Source organism: Diceros bicornis, chromosome X (genome assembly GCF_020826845.1).
Source record: "Diceros bicornis minor isolate mBicDic1 chromosome X, mDicBic1.mat.cur, whole genome shotgun sequence".
NCBI lineage: Eukaryota > Metazoa > Chordata > Mammalia > Perissodactyla > Rhinocerotidae > Diceros > Diceros bicornis.
Window position 1 is genome coordinate 43,369,977 of NC_080781.1, and position 17,038 is coordinate 43,387,014.

At 44.5% G+C, this 17,038-nt stretch overlaps 1 protein-coding gene across 2 annotated transcripts in view; it reads right to left on the minus strand.

The window, feature by feature from the left end:
* Positions 1–754: 754 nt before the first annotated feature.
* Positions 755–17,038, minus strand: part of SHROOM4 (shroom family member 4) — a 186,591-nt gene continuing 170,307 nt past the window's right edge. The window contains exons 6-10 of one of the 2 annotated variants that reach the window (XM_058535877.1): positions 14,549–15,349; positions 10,261–10,779; positions 9,573–9,753; positions 5,301–5,570; positions 755–4,368 (exon numbers count right to left, since the gene is read on the minus strand). In XM_058535877.1, the coding sequence (XP_058391860.1) occupies positions 4,099–4,368; positions 5,301–5,570; positions 9,573–9,753; positions 10,261–10,779; positions 14,549–15,349 (2,041 nt within the window). In that variant the 3' untranslated portion in view covers positions 755–4,098. The remainder of the gene's footprint in view (positions 4,369–5,300; positions 5,571–9,572; positions 9,754–10,260; positions 10,780–14,548; positions 15,350–17,038) is intronic. The other variant, XM_058535878.1, reaches the window with a different exon arrangement.

Genomic DNA, 17,038 nt, shown 5'->3' on the forward strand with positions numbered 1-17,038 from the left:
CTGTTGTCAGTGGGTTTGAAGTGGAACCTGGGATTTTGCCTAACAACTCAGTAGATAGCTGGTGACCCTGCAAGATACATATTATTGTTCCCATTTTACAGACAAGAAAATGAACTCAGAAGTTGAACAAATAACCCAGGTTCATGGAATAAACAGCTGAACACAATTCATTCTAATGCCAAAGCTGGCTTTTTCCACTCTACTGCACTGGATATCTGGAATAGGAGGAGATCAGTTGGGATATGAACAATGTATGGATCGGGGAAAAAAGTAAGCTTTTCAGCATCAGAGGAGGTGCCCGGAGTGCATTTGGGTTTAAACCTTGAGGTTACCTTGGAGAGCTGATCAGTGAGGACCTTGCTTTCCAGGTTGCTGAAGGTGTGAGACCGGATGATCAGGTAGAAGTAAAATGATACTAGTAGATACAACTCAAGATTGGAGGAGATCTAGAAAATGGCTCACCTCTGATCAGGATGAACTCCAGAACCAGACTGTATACTGTTGAGATTCACATATGAGATTACACCTATTGTTGACTCTTCTTGAATTCTAAATTATTTCACTGTGGGTGATGAATGGTATAGCATCAACGCCATTCCTGAGAGGCCAGGGTAAGGGTTTAGGGATGTGGGTAAGGCTCTGGTCATATGGTTACCTATGAAGGACTATGGATAGGTGACCAAATTCCTTTCCAATACTTTTCAGCAGAATATTGGGAGATTTCCATCACCTCAGTCAAAACACGTGAGATATATATATTTTTTGTCCTTAGCACCTTTTATTGAAGTATGACCCTTGATGACAATCTGGCAGGCATATCAATGTCAGCCAAGAAGGGAGTGGTGGAGGACACAAATGCAGGAACAATAAGATTCAGAAAAATAATAGCTTCACATGGGATAGATGACCCCCAACAGTTGTACAACAAACACTGGTTCTTTATCTATAGAAATTGCCCCCTGCCCCACCCCCCTCTAAAGATCTACTAATCTTCAAAGAATACAATATGCTGTTACAGAAATATTATTGGCATAGACAACTCCTTTGGCAAAGACAGAGAGAGTCACCAAGCTCCAGACTGGAGGAAGTGGCCAGAAATGTGCCCAGCTTCTTCCATCTGGGGCCTGCTACTGGCAGAGCAGCACCTTCAGGGAGGCTGGGGTTAAGGTTTGGCTCTGGTGCCCCTGGGCAGCTTTTTGGCACATGAGGTTAATGGAAAACAGAGCCTGAACCTGGTCTTTAAAGAGGCTTTTCATCTTTTCTCCCTCTCTGTTCCTCTGCTTCCTGTCTCTCCCTTTCTAGGGCTTTATTTTCAGTGTCGCTGTGTCTCTTTCTTTTGCGTTCCCCTTGAGCATTTACTGCTATATACTGGCTGGGTCTGCAGCTGGTGGGACTCAAGAAGACTCAATTACCCAGAGCCCTGGGAGCCAGCGGGAGATGGAGGGAGTAAGGAAGACATGTGATAGTAACTCCCACACTGGTTCCTCTCTCTATATCAACCACTCTGCTTACCTATTACCCACTGGGGCCTGTATGAGTATTTGAAGGGAGAAGGCAGAAGTCAAGACCAATAACAGTCTTTGGGAAACCTTGGGTCTGCCTTCCAAATTGCTACTCCCTGGCAGGCCTTGGTAGAGGGCTGAGCCCAGGAAATGAGAATGGGGGAGAGACACTGCATCTCAAGTAATACTGGCGGCTTTGCAGCACTATCACTGACAATGGGACTGCTACATTAGCAGTGCAGGGCATCAGTGCCTGTTTAGAAGTTCACCTCTGTCTTTCGAGCTTCACTGCTCAATATAGTTTTGGGGAGCGCTTTGGAAACTGTCCTTCCATGTAAAAATGAGCATCCTTATGCTCTGATTCCAACTGTAGAATAATTTGAGGTGGGATAAGGGACACAAATAACAGAGTCAATAGTACTTTTAGTGTGCTAAACCAATCTAACGCTGACAAGAAAATCCCAGACCATGGTCATGGTGTTCAGGTAAGTGACCACTCTTTTCCCTGGGCCTATATTCCCAAAAAGCTGTTCTAGCCAAAAGAAAAAAACCTTAGAATGATGGACTACATTGGCTTCATCCCAATACAGGGCATCTCAACTTGCTCATTGTTTGTCCTAGAGCCTATAAAAACCAAAAAAGATGGCACCACAGCCTCTATTCAAAGCACTCCCCTGCTTCCTCAACCTTGGCTTGGGTAAGCCTAGCCCTTTACAAACCATTCATCTTCCTGAATAGAGTAGAATCCTCCACTTGAGGGGATAACGGCAGGTTGACATTTTAACAGCAGCAGTGTACTAAGAGCATACCCAGGGCTCCCCTCAGGACACCCTGCTGGCCAAGATTCTTCCATTGTTTTCAAATACAATGAAGAGGAACCGGAAGCTAGGGACCAGTATTTGTAGCAGCAGCAAAGTTTCTTGGCAAATTCTTTGGTTGAATGAGGCACCCTTGCTGCTACAGTTAACCTCCAAGGACTCTGAGGAACTCAGCAGTAACTAGAAGAGATACCAGGGTTTGCTGGGCAGGGCTATGCAATACCAAGCATGGGCCCCAGTTAGCAAGGAATAGGGAATTGACCCGGATAACAGGGCAGAGTTTGGCCACAACTCCCTTCCTGCCATTGCCCACCTGAGGGCTTTTCCAAGATAGAAACTGGCTACTGGTGTCAGCAGCAGCATTAGTTGTTTGTGTGCCTAAGATCCTGGCTGGATCATAATTTGCTCTTGGGGGCTGGCCCTGGCTGGAGATTCCAGCTATTATGAGTTTTGGTTCCCTGAGCCAGGTCACAGGCTGAGAAAGCAATTGTTAAGATAGAGGAGCTCCTCCTGAGCTCACCTCTACCCATTCCTTAGCTTGGAGATGGTAGAGAAATGGGTGAACCTTTGTCAGTTACAGATTTCTTTGGTTTCAAGAAAAATTAAGTAAGAAATAATTGAACCCTGTTGGGGAATGGTAAGCTCACGGTCATCCAGACTTCAAGGGAAGTATAGGACCAGGCCACAGTAGGGAAGCTCTGAGTTCAAGGTGAGAACTCCTTTCTTAGACACTTGTCAGCTATAGTGAGAAGAATTCAAGGCCTTGGCACTCGCTTACCTAGCCATGGTGAATTCAGGCTGATTTGCAGAAATGCTTTCCTTCTGGGCTAACTTTTCCCTCTCCAACTCCCCTCTTCTTACCTTATTAGTTAACAAAGAAAAAAACAGTCAAAACATAAAAATAAATAAATTCAAAAGGCCATTTAAAATATAAGAATAAGAACCCCCTCCCCCCAATAATGAAACATGTATCCAGAAGTCAGCTTTAGTAGAGCTATTAATGGCCTGTAGTGTGAAGCCCTTAGGGTAGGCAACTGTAACCCCAAGCAATGTAAAGGCAAGATGAAACAGGAAGCAGTAGGCCAAAAGTCTTAGGAGAGGAGGAGGGCCACATTAGCCTGGGCTGAAAGTAGGCCTCTTCCCCCTCAACTAGATGCTGGGGAAGGTGAGAGTGGAGCCCATTTGTTTAAGCCTAGCTCCTTCCAGCAGGGTACCTGGGGATCCCCAACCTTTGCTCACATTCTGTTAAGTGTAATTCCTCCTTCTCTGCTTCCTGCTGCAAAGCTTGGGTGAGGCCCTGAAACTGGTGGTAGGTGAATGCCCTCAAGACAGCCAGATCTCTGTGGGAAATGGCTGGGTCACGAGCCTTGGGGCAGAGTGGAGCTACACAGGCAGCTTCTCTCTGAGTCTTGAGAGGCTGATTACAGTGTGGATGGGTGGTGAGCATATGATGTCTTTGGTGTCTTAGTACTAAGAAGAATGAAGGCACTTTGTTGGTTCTGTGTGTGGTGAGTGCTTGCCCATGCAAACTGTGGGAAGGAGAGTGTGGTTGTATGATCACATCTTGCTGTAGCTCCTACTTCTTGCTTCTACTCCACAGGGTCTCCTGGCTGGTTGGGAGCACTGCTATGTAAGGGGCAGTGAGAGACGTCCAGGGTAGAGGATATGGAACAAACTGCTGCTAACTGCTATCTAATTGCTAACAAACTGCTAACGAAGACTGAAAGCATTTCCCATTGTGGCTGGGCGGGGATGGTGTGGGCAGTCTGCTGGCAGAATTAGAAATTGCTGGGCCCCAGGAGTAGGCTCTCCCTGAGACATTTGAGCTGCTCTTCCCCAAGCTTGATCTTCTCTTCCAGCTCTCGCTGTTCAATGATGAGAGCAGATTTCATCTTTACAAAGTGCTGGTAATCTTGGAGCTGGTCTTGAGGCAGGTAGCGGGAGACCATGCCAAACACCAACTTCTCCCGGCGGTCCACGTGCTCCTTCAGCTCCTTGGCATCTGCCAACTGCCCTGTCAGTTGCTGCTTTTTCTCTATCAGCACCAACTGGGGAAGCAGAAGACCAATTAAGGGTCATCCCAATTACCAGTCATCTGCCTAACCCAGTGATCCACCAGGGGTGCTGCCACAAAGCAAGTACCCACTCTGCTAATTGATCAGTCCTAGATTTCCTGCCCTGAAGTCCACCTTCATGCAAAACCCTTTCTATCCTATAGCAGGCAGAGGATAAACACGATAGTGATTTTGGACAGGGAGATGTGCAATCACCTCTTTCCATCTCTAAGTTGTCTTTCACCCATGGACCACCACTGAGGTTGGGTTGGGAAAAGGCTCAGACAAAGCCAGCTCGTGCCCCTTGCACCTGGTGAACAGTCATCACTGTGACAATGCTTTCAAAATGGTATGTGTCTCTGTCTGGGTGTACGTGTGTGAGGGTATGTATCCATGTGTGTATGCACATGGATATGTGCCTCTTACTGTGGATTCAAATTTGTGTCCAAAACCACTTGCATAGGGAAAGGTAAAGCAGTTTTGGTTTAGGAATATATGCAGAGTGACCCAACCTGTGAAACTGACAGTCTCCCAATCTCGCCTACTTGGTGAGACCCCCTCCTCCAACTTGGAGAGAGTGAGGCTAAATTGCTGCTGCTGGTGCTGCTGCTACTACTACTACTACTGGCAGCTAGCACTGATTCAGTGTTTACCTTGTTTCAGGCCCTATTTTAAGTAATTAACATGGATTATCTGATTTAATTCTCACAACCTCATGAGGTAAGTAGTGTGTTCACCCCATTTTTGAAGAGACTGAGACAGTGAGGTTAAGTAAGTTGCCCACAGCTAATTAGTGGTAGAGCCAGAATTTCAAGACACTTAAAAGCCAGTGCTCATGCTCTTAACATTATGCTCTACTGCCTCCCAGACTAGCCAAACTTGAAAGAGGGAGCCCTCCATCTAAACTCCAGAGACCCCAACTCTACCTTCTCCTGGTTGGCCTCTGAATCGATGCTGTTGAGAGCATTCTCCACCCGGGCCAGTCGTCCAGACAGTGACAGCAACAGGTTGACCACTTTGTCCAGGTCCCCGATAAACAAATGATATTTTTCAAACTCATTGGATTTGCAGACGGCTTTTAGGTTGGCTTCCACCTCTTCCCCAAGGGCAGAATTGGCACTGATGTCCTCCAGCAGTCCTCGCTGGGCCTCCCGCAGGACAGAAAGTTTTCTGCCAATGCTTTCAATAAGCTGTATCTAGGAGAAATAAACAGAAGGCAAAGGATAAGAATGGCGACCGACAGAAACTGATCTGTGCCTGTAACCTCTGTTGTGGGATCCAAGTTAACAGATGGTCGGCTCTACCCCAGTCACTGGCAACAAAGGAAACCTGAGCAAGTTATGAACAATTTCAGTTTCCTGGACAGGCACTTCTCTCTCATCCTTCAGATCTGGTAGGAATCTGTCACCACCAAACTTCTTGGCGTTAGATAAGTGGTACCCATGGGCTAATTCTCATGTGTCAAATGTAACTTAATAAATACTTGCTGAGACTATTTAATAAACAGGAACTGGAATGCTTGTGAAAGCATAGATTGGAAAAGCATTGTCATCGAGTATTTGCCTATTGCTTCATTCATTCTCCTTCAATCCATTTAAGTACCTCTGAGGTTTAAGGCATTGTGCTCGATCTTTGCACCCCCCACCCGCACCCGCCCAGCTTGGCTTTTGAGGCCTTTTAGGTAAGAGTGTGAGTTGTGGGCCGGCCCCGTGGCTTAGCAGTTAAGTGCGCGTGCTCCGCTACTGGCGGCCCAGGGTTCGGATCCCGGGCGCGCACCGACGCACTGCTTCTCCGGCCTAGCATGGATGTTAGCTCAGGGCTGATCTTCCTCAAAAAAAAAAAAAAAAGAGTGTGAGTTCTGGAGTCACAATGACTAGGTTTGACTTCTAGCTCTGCCACTTCCTAGTTGTGTGACTTTAGGTGAATTTCTTTATGGAGCTTTACTTTCTTTATCTGTAGAATGGGGGGGTAATTGCAGTACCCACTTCAAGGAACTGTAATAAGAATTCAATGAGATAATGAATGCAAAAGGTTTAGCACAGACTAGATGCTTACTAAAAGAGGGCTGTTATTATTATTATTATTCAGTCTGGCCCCACCCTACCATTCTAATCTCATCCCTCAGAACCTCTCAGGATTAGCTTCTCACTCTCCTCTGTGCTCACAACACTCATTCTTGTGTTCCCGGTTTGCTTGTGCAATTCTACCTGCTCTTTATCTCTTCCTTCACTTGGGCAATTCCCATTCTTTTTTTTTTTTTTTTTTGGTGAGGGAGATCAGCCCTGAGCTAACATCCATGCCAATCCTCCTCTTTCTGCTGAGGAAGCCTGGCCCTGAGCTAACATCTATTGCCAATCCTCCTTTTTTTTCCCTTTTTCTCCCCAAAGCCCAGTAGATAGTTGTACGTTATAGTTGCACATCCTGCTAGTTGCTGTATGTGGGACGCGGCCTCAGCATGGCCTGACAAGGGGTGCGTCGGTGCGCGCCCGGGATCCGAACCCGGGCCACCAGCAGCGGAGCGCGTGCACCCAACCACTAAGCCACAGGGCCGGCCCCCCCATTCTTTTTTCAGAGCCTAGCTTTGCCCCCTCCCTCCCTGCAGGAAGTCTGTACCCCCTTAGCTCTTCTTCTCAATGATATTTTTCTTTTCTGAACTCTCCAGTCGTTTAGAATTAGAACCCTATAGTGTGATTTGAGGTTGTTCACTTTCTGTTTTGTGTGTGTGAGTCTGATCCCTCTCCTACTACTGATGGCAAATTTCTCAAGGGAAGCACTGCCTGTGTCTTCTGGTTTGTCTTCCCTATAGGTATAACCAGTTCCGGGACTGCGCTCACAAGAAGGCAGTGTGGTAGAGTGGATTTTCACAGTCAGAGATGCCTAGATTCCAATTCCACCTTCTCCAAACTGTGTGACCTTGGGCAAGATACCCAAACACACTGAGACTTCTATTTCCTCATCTGTACATCTGTAAAGTGGATAAGTGCCTCCCCTCCAATATTGTTGTGAGGGTTAAATGAGATCATAGAAGTAAAATACTAGTACTGTGCCTGGCACATTAAGTGTAGAATACATGTTTATTAATGCTATTATTATTATTATTATTTTTACTACCACTACCACCAGGCACTCTGAGCTAATGAATACTTGTCTAGCTGCAAGGTCCTGAAAAGAATAGACCCATCCCAGGTTGCCCATAGCCTTTGCAGCTAATATCGCATTGTGGTTAAGAGCATGGACTCTAGCACCAGACTACCTGGGTTTGAACCCCAGCTCTGCCACAAAGGAGTGGTGTGACCTTGAGCAAATTACTCAATCCCTCTGTGCCTCAATTTCCCCATCTAAAACAGGGTAACAGTAGTACCTACCTCGCAGTGTTGTTATGAGAATTAAATGAGTTAATGATGTTGTGCTTACAATCATATCTTGTATATAGGAAGTATGCTTCAGTGTTTGTTTTATTAATAGTCCTGCCTAGCCACTCTGGGACCATAGGTTTTTAGTTTTCTAGACTGTGTTCCTTTCTAGTAGTTTATTTAGAGATGTCCAAGGTGACCAAGACCAAAAGAGCCTGCTCTGGGTCTATGGCCTGTTGTCATATTTCAGAACTGGTCACAAGTCAGGAGATCACCATGATCTTAGTCTAAAGTGTAATCGATTTACATTTGGGGAAAATTCCAAAACCCACTAGGAATTACAGATCAATTATATGAATGAGACAACACAATTAGACGCCAAGGGGCTCCTAGTTATATCCCCACCTTCTGCTTTCCCAAACAAAACTCAATGCCAGGGACAAGGGATGGCTGGGGGCCAAACGATCAACTTGGAAAATCACCTACCCACCACAACTTTTAGGTTCCATAGATCTAGAAGGATGAAAGTAGACAGAGCCCTTGGTTTCTTGGAACTTGGGCTTTTCAACCCGAACTTCAACCCTGGGGAAAGTGTAGTGGATAGAGCTGTGGAATTATCAAAGACCCAGGTAGAGCTGAGTTGCTCTTCTGGGATATTGCAAATTGGTGACCTTCCTCATTTATCTTCCTCAGAGACAAAAACTGTCCTAGCCCACCCACAATCACTTCAAATCACTATCTGCTGTTCTGTGCTTTGCCATTTATAACCATTTCTCTCTTCTCCTGGTCAAACTTTTATTAGGTTTGCTCCTAATAAAAAGGTCCTGAGTAAGCCAGGAGCAGCCCTGCCATGCTCAGGGAACAAAGAATCCAAGGAAGCAGGCATCTCAATCAATAAATCTTTGATACTACTATGCTTCCAATTCTTTCCCTGACATTTGGACTCAGATTGGAAAGTGGTGGGGGGTCTCTTGCGAATGGCCTTGAGCTTTCCTAGAGGTCACATCCTGAATGAGAAATATGGGCAGAAGAGAATTTACATTGAGTTCAGATGCCTACACAGTGGTAAATTGGGCTTTTGAGGTTGCCATGGAAACCCTATTTGCTTATGAAATAAAATGGGTAAGTGCAAGGAGGGCAAAGTGATTCCAGGAATTTGATTAGAAAACCAGGCCAATGGTACTTAGAGGAAGAAAGGGGAGGCTTCAGAACAACGATATCATCATCTCCATTTATCTGTTTTAGTATTTTTAAGAGATTATTGACTATCTTTGTAAGTAAATACGAAAGTTTACCAGCCTATAATTTCTCCTTTTCTTTCTTAGTCAGTCTGTTCTCTTTCCCAGAAAGTTACACAGAGAATACAATCAATGACTGCCGTTGGTTGGAGCTCACTGGCAAAAACTCTGATGTGCCCTGTGTGGCGAGTTACTTAGAAGGCTGGCTGATTTCAGAGGGATGGCATAATAGAGTAGAACGCCTAGAGTAGAGTAGACAGTCTTGACTTCAAGTCCTGGATCTACCACTTAGCCTGTAACCCTGGGCAACCTAGTCCACTCAACTGGTAAAAAGGAGATAGTAATGTCTACCTTGTAGAGTTGTTTTAAGGATTAGAGAGACACTGTGATGATGATTACGATTACTACTACTATTATTACTATTATTGACCGGATAAAAAAGAGACTGGAGTTGCATTTGTGAGAAACTCAGATAGGCTATTTGATTTCCATACTGAAAATAAAGGAATGCACCAAGATGTTCTGGAGAGCATAGAGGGCAGGTCAACCTCCAGACACACTCAAGCTAAATGCTGAAAATCTCTGTGGCATATCAACAAAACTTCACCTTTTTTTGAGCCAGTTCATGGTCAACTTCCTCCTCTCCCAGGCCAATCTCTGCCATCTCGGGCTGGTCTTTCAACTTATTCAGCAGCTCTGCCTTGGCCACAGAAATATTGTAATAAGCTGAGTAAGAGGTAGGGATCCCTGGGGCCCCCTGAGGAGGTGAGAAGTGCTGAAACTCTTGTCTGTGGAAACAAAGAATAACCATTTGAGCACCTCTGTTGAGAAGCTGCTAACCTTTCTGCTTCTTAATTCCCTCATTTGTAAAATAGGACCCTGCTTCACCAAGGAGTTGTAAAATAAGGAAATAATGGACCAGGAAGCACTGTTCAAATGGAAACAGGCCACATGAAGACTATCTAGAAGCCAAGTCAAGGCCAACTCTAAGAATTTAGAAGGCTATTAATATGCCCCTAATTTCCGCAGCCAGGGGGACTTCTTTAGAGATAATTTGGTTTAATCATTAACACCCCACTAAAATACAGAAAAAGTGGCAGGCCCCTAAAGTTCTGGGCTTTTGATCATCAATGATTCCCCTTGGTTCATGGCCTGAGTGTACAGATCCCAAGGGAGGGGCTAGGTGGTAGGAACTTATCTGAGACCTTAGCTATTTGTCCTCCAAGACTGTTAGCCTCCCTCCTACCCATCCTGGACCCCCACCCACCCCAGCTCTATCTAGTCTGCTTGCTTACAAAGGCACCCTGTAGCTTTCCTGGACAGTCTCATCATTTCTTCTTTCCTGCTGGTGCCACTCCTGCTTGAAATGGCCCCTCCACTGCAGATCTCCCACAGCAAAGAGGTCACCCATGACCTCAGCAGTGGTCACCATGTTGGAGGCCGGGGTTAGCAACCCTGCCAGGGACTTGTCACGGCCCACCACATCTCTCATGAGCTCTTCTAAGACTGCCTGCTGTGGAGCAGGCCTTTGGCCTGAGAAGGGATAGCATCTCTCCACTTCTGGCATATCCCCAATGGCCCCAGCCTCCTCCATGGTTGCAGAATGAAATGGGGAAGAAATGGAACCAGTGGCACCCGGGGGCTTGACAAGTGTAGCAGCAGACCCTGTTGTCTTGGGTTCACTGAAGCCGGCGGGGCTGAGCTGCTGCCTCTCAGAGCCCCAGCCCATAAAAGAGAACTGCTCCTCGGGAAAGAGGTAGCTCTGGCTCCATGCTGGCTTGGGTTTGGACTCTTCTGTCATCAAGGCTTCTGGTCTGGCAGGAGGAAGAAAATAAAAATAAATGTTCCAATGTCAGGTGTTAGTGATAGAGGGGCAAATAATTCTACCCACGGTTTATGCAAGGGGGATGCCCACCCCCACTATATTCTTGTTGCCTACTAGCCACCCCCACCCTCCACCTGTCTGTGTCACTGCCACTGTGCTAACCTCTAGCTGTTTGAAAGGAAAAATAGGAAAAACTCATTAGTCATTTTTGCAGCTATTTGCAGCTCTTAGATAAAGGTCAAAAATAATGGTTAAAAGGCTCCACAGCTATTTACTGATTCATTCTATGCTGTCTCCTAATTCATCACACAAAAGAAACTCGGGCATGTCAATATTCCTCATCCTAGGTATACATTTTACATGTAGGTTTTCAAGCGAATAACACTGATAATGGAACACTACTAGCTAACGTTCACACAGTGCTTACTATACCCCAGAAGCTGTCCTAACATATATATGTGTACGTGTGTGTATGTACGTGTGTAGTCATAGATAAGAAATTTAATGCTCATGACAACCATTTTACAGATAAGGAACATGCGACACTGAGAGGTAGTGACTTTCCCAAGGTCATTAGACAGTAAATGGCAGAACTGTGATTTAGACCTAGTGACCTAACTCCAGAATCTGTACTTTTAGCCACTATGCTATATTGCAAAAGGGACAACTTGACATCATATAAAACCCTGCGTGTAAGGAATTTTCTGGGTGGACTATATGTTAGCAGAGAAGAGAGAACATTCTGGAGGAAATATGAATGTATGAACTTAGGGAATTCCTATCTATAAGAAAAATATTTAGGGTATGTGTGAGAGTTCTGAGTCAGAAAGTGCTGAAAGAAAGTATGAAATGAAATGAAAAGAAAAGGATGTGGCTGTATGTCAATTATATCTCAATAAAAATGGAAAAAAAACTTTTAAAAAAGGATGTGCTGGGGCCAGCCCGGTGGCACAAGTGGTTAAGTGCTCACTCCGCTGCAGCGGCCCGGGGTTTGCCAGTTCGGATCCTGGGTGAGCACCGACGCACTGCTTGGCAAGCCATCCTGTGGCGGCGTTCCATATAAAGTGGAGGAAGGGGGGCATGGATGTTAGCCCAGGGCCAGTCTTCCTCAGCAAAAAGAGGAAGATTGGCAGATGTTAGCTCAGGGCCGATCTTCCTCACCAAAAAAAAAAAGGATGTGCTAATTAGAGACTCAGTTCCCCAGCAGACACAGCCCTGTACCATATTATAGTGTATCATATTAGGAACTATGTTCATAACCTCAATTAATAGGGCAGGGGTTACAGGAGATCTATGAGAATACAATCTGAATTTGATGAACGTTGAAGCAAAGACCAGATTCCTTCTACAGAGTACTGAGAGGAAATGCATCAAGTCCATAAAGCAAGCTATACTTGTACTTGAATCAGAGTTATTAGACTTAACCAAAACTTGATAATCTCACTAACCTGCTTCTACTTGTATCCCAGCATTTTGTAACTGAATAGTATGTGGGTTATAGAGATAGTCTGGTTTAACTTGGCTGAAATGAGGATGTCTTTTTTTTGCATTTTAGATTCAAAATATTACACATCTACTTGCCACTAACACTGTTCTCCCTTACAAAATCTTAAAGCCACTTTCTTCTGGTTAGAACCCTGTGCTCTCTGAGGGTCTAGAATAGGATCTTCTTGAGCAGCCTAGAGATCCCAGGATGATGTAGCAGGCACAGTGAGCCAGACTCCCTGGGTTCTGGCTACCTGTGATCTTCTGCAATTACTTTATCTCCCTGTGCCACACTTTTCTCATCTAAAAAATGGAGGAGACTAATGGTATCTATTTCATAGGTTTGCTGTGAAGATTAAATCAATCAATACACAAAAGTGCTTAAAACAATGCTTGGCACAAAGTAAGCAAGCAAAAAATATTAGCTTACTAATATTAGCTTAGCTATTGGGACTGATGCTGTTCCTTAAATCTCTGTCACTCAAAGAAGTATCTGTAATTGATTTCTTGCAGCCACTAGCCAGGGCTGTGTGCAAACAAATGTTTCCCCTCACATCCCATGGTCATTAAAAAAAATCTCTGGAACCAGTTACAAGATCTCTAGTAATAGCAATTTCCTTCTCTCTGGCTAAGGTGCCAAGGTACATAAAGAAGGAAGGACCACGAAGCTGAAAGCGGTAAGGCTGTGGCCTGTAACTACTACCTTTGGTACACGTTGCCTTACAGGAGACAGGAGGGCCTCGCAAAGGCCTGGCCTTCTGTAAGAACAAGATCTCTCTGAGAGAGGCTACCTAGGGTGGCAAAATAAGCATGGGTTTTGGAGTCAGACAGATCTGGCTTTGAATCTTTGCTGTGCAATTCTGAATTAGTTAGTCCCTTACTTTGCTCGGCTTTAGTTTCCTAATCTGTCAAATGGGGATGATAATGGCCCATAAGGCTGTTGGGAGGATTAAATGAAATAATGGATATAAAATGACTAGCAGTGTCTGGCACACAGCAAATACTTAATACATGTTCATTCATTCATGTATTCACTCTTTCTTCTGAAATATTAAGTGTCTACTAGGTACTAGGTCACCTTCCCTTCTCCTTGCTCTGATAGGTAACAATTACAGTCACTTTCCACAAAATGTTTTGTAATTACAATAAGAATGCTCCCCAGCTAGATGGACAGCTTGAGAAGCACTCATGAAGGATCCGATAAGAGATTCTCACAGTGTCTGGGAGCCTGGCCCTATAAGTGCTGTGCTGTGGCACCTCGGGCTGGAAAATTTCTCAACTAGCTCCAGATAGCCAAGTAATGGATTTGCCCGTCAGTAAAAGACACAATAACCAGGTACTTCTAATAGCAACAAATCTCAGGCAAGTTCCTTCTATCAAGTGATTTAAAGAAAGCACTTAGAGGATAACACCTGCACCTAGCTCCACCCCCAGCAGAGAGCAGGCTGAGCTTTCTGCAGGAGGACTGGCAAAGCTGAATGCCAAAGCTCCTTTGCTTTGGAGCGACGAGGATGACCACGCACTGTGGGGCATGCAGAGAAGCACTGGCACAGTTAAGGGAAAAGACACCAGCAGTCCTGTGGCCAGACCACACTCCTGCTTAGGCCTCCCTGCCCTGGCAGCTCACCCTGTCAACTACCACATATTGCCCAGTGAAGCCAATACAAAGAGGCGGGGGAAACAAGGATGAGGTTGATGGAGAAAGTGGAAGAGGAAAAGAATGCCCTCAGCTGTTGTAAGGAATGATCGGGGCATAAAGCACCCAACCCCAGGAACACCTGTGATGCTGCGGGGAGGGGAAGAGTTTAGAAGCAGGCAGGTCCTAGAGCAGAGGCAGGTCAGGTTGCAAGCTGGCCTGTTGTTCTGGACAGCAAGCAGAAGAAAAGGCAGAAAAGGGCCTGAGCCAGGCTTCTGGGAAAGGTCACAAGGCAACAAGGGTTTAAAGCCTTCTGGCTCAGGGGCCAGAAACTGATGCATACCTTAAAGACAAACAGAAATAATACATACAGTACTTTGATAGTGATATTTAGGGATTAGAACATCAACAACTACCATTTACTGAGCACCTACTATGTGCTAAGCATGGAGCTATGTCCTTTACATAGATTATCTTCATCTTCACAACAACCATGTGGAATAGGTATTATCATGTCCATGGGAACAGTTTAATTGACCAGCCTAAGGTCACGCAGCTGGTAAACGGTGGAAGTGGAATTCAAACTTAAGCTGCTTGCCTCTTTAGGGACCTAATAATGTCTTTTATAAGCACTTACTTGGGGGAATCAGTGGTCTCCTGCTCTGATGTTCTCCAAAGCCCACCAATGCCATAATAGCAAGGGGGCTGAGCCTTCTCAGGTTGAGATCCCAAGTGGCCCCTTATTGAAGGCGGGAAATCACTGGAATGGACAATGAAGGACTCTTGCTCTGCTGGGAGGCTTTGTGAGCCTTGCTTTGAGGCCTCCAGATGGCCAAAGCCCAGGGGTTGTGGCTGCTCGAGGACCTCCTCAGGATTGAGGGCACAGGAACTAGTGGTTTCTGAACTGAAATACTGGGGTGGTAGCTCCTCCTCCTCCCTCTCCTCCTCCTCCTCCACCCCCTCCTCCTCCTCCTCTTCTTCCTCCTCCTCTTGCTGCTGTTGTTGCTGTTGCTGCTTCTGCTGCTGCTGTTGCTGCTGCTGGGCTGCACGGAAGAGCCTATACTTCTCCCAGTTGGGAGGAGGAGGGCGAGGAGGAGGAAAGCCCTTCTTCCTGGCTCCCAGAGGATCTGGCTGGGTCTCATCAACTTTGGTACAGATCTCCCTCCTATGCTGCCCCCAGGCCCGGGAGCTCTGGGGCTCTAAGCTGATATGGCTCTCTGAGAAGGCACGGCTGCGCAGCGGGCGGGGCACTGAGGTCATGGAGCTCCCCTCCTCATAAACTGAAGTTTCCTCTGTCTTTTTCGAGGAGTGCTTGAAGTCTCCCAGGAGGTCAAGAGAAGAGATTGCTCGGTAGCTTGACAAGTCCAGTGCTGGGTTCTCAAGGCAAGGATGGAAGGGGGTCGCCCATGAAAAGCTAGCCTTGGAATGAGCCATTTCCCTGAAAAACAGCAGATGAGGATTGTGTAAAACAAGCAGGTTGCAGATGGTCCCATATTTTGGATGACATCATTTATGTAAAATATAAAATGGCCACAAAACAATATAATATATGTAGAAAATGTAAAAATAATAGTAATAATAATATATAATATTAATAGCTAACACTTACTATGTACTAAATGCCAGGCACTGTTTTAAGTGCTTTCCATGTCTTAACTTATTTAATCCTCACAATAACCCTAAGAAGTAGCTATTATTATTGTCCTCATTTTACAGCTGGGGAAACCGAGGCATGGGCAGGTTAAGTAACTTGCTCAGGGTCATAAAGCCAGTAAGTGGTAGAGCTAGGATTTGAACTTGGACAGTCTAGCTCCAAAGTCTGAATACACACACGGCCCCCGTCTGTAGCACTCAGACTGAATGTGCTATGTTCTGGGGCTTACGAGTCTAGTTATCTTGCTTCCTCTGTTGTTTTTGTTTGATTTGTTTTTAATTATAAAAAATTTCAAATATTTAGAAACATACAGATATTGCTATAATAAATATTCATGTTTCCACCTACTGCCCAGAATTAGCACATTTTAATACTTTGCTATCGATGCATCATGAATTTTTTTTTAAGAAATAAGAAATAACACACTTTGTTTCACTCCCCACTTCCACTCCCCTGCTGCCTCTCTAGATGCAAGCTATATCATGAATTTCACATGTATACTTTCTGCCCATGTTCTTATACTTGTAACAAAAAACATCAAGCAGGCCATTCACAAATATCTGCTATTTTGGATTTAAAATATCTCCTTCTACTGCAATTCCAGTCAGAATTCTCAATAGGAATTTTTAAGTATAGAATTTTCTAATTAACTTGCAAAATAAAGCAGGATATAATATTAAAGAGTATTTTGCTCCAAAAGAAATGGGGGGTAAGGGATTGAGCATATTATAAAGCATATATAATTAAAACAGTGTGTTACTGATTAATGGAACAGAATGGAAAGTCCAGAAACATAAACTTTCTATAAAAACATCATATATAATTGATCTTCCATAACAATGAGATAAAGATTATTTAATAAATCTTTTTGAGATAACTGCAGAGCAGTGTTATTTGGAGCTGTACCATACATTACATATCAAAATAAATTCCAGGTTCAAGAGTTAAGGGTGTGTGTGTGTGGGTATAAATTTTAATATATATGTTATATATGTATATATAATATACTTAGGAAAAAAACTATCAGAAAATTAAAAAGACTATCACTTGTGAGGTGAAATAAGATTCTCATAAGCAATAGAGGAAAATATCCAAGGAAAAGAAGTCCAGGTTTGTTTAAATATGTATAAAAATACGTAAAAAAAAGTCAAATTTCTGTATAATAAACAGTGACTAAAGTCAAAGGACATCTCTTTAGTCTCAGAGTATAAAGAGTTAAGCCCTCTAAGCCAGAAAGTTCTGGTTTTCTGCTGTGGCCTGAGCAATCAGTATCATACTAAGGACTGCCTAGTAACAGGAAATTCCAGCAGTTCAATTAAATCATCAGACAGAATATCCATTCAATAGTCATGTTGAAGACTGAGAATATTTCTTTAAAAAATAATAATACACATAATGGTAGCTAAGCTCAGATAGAATGGAAAGGAAAATCTTCACTCTCCTCATCTCTAATCCCCATCCTGGCTAGTTCAT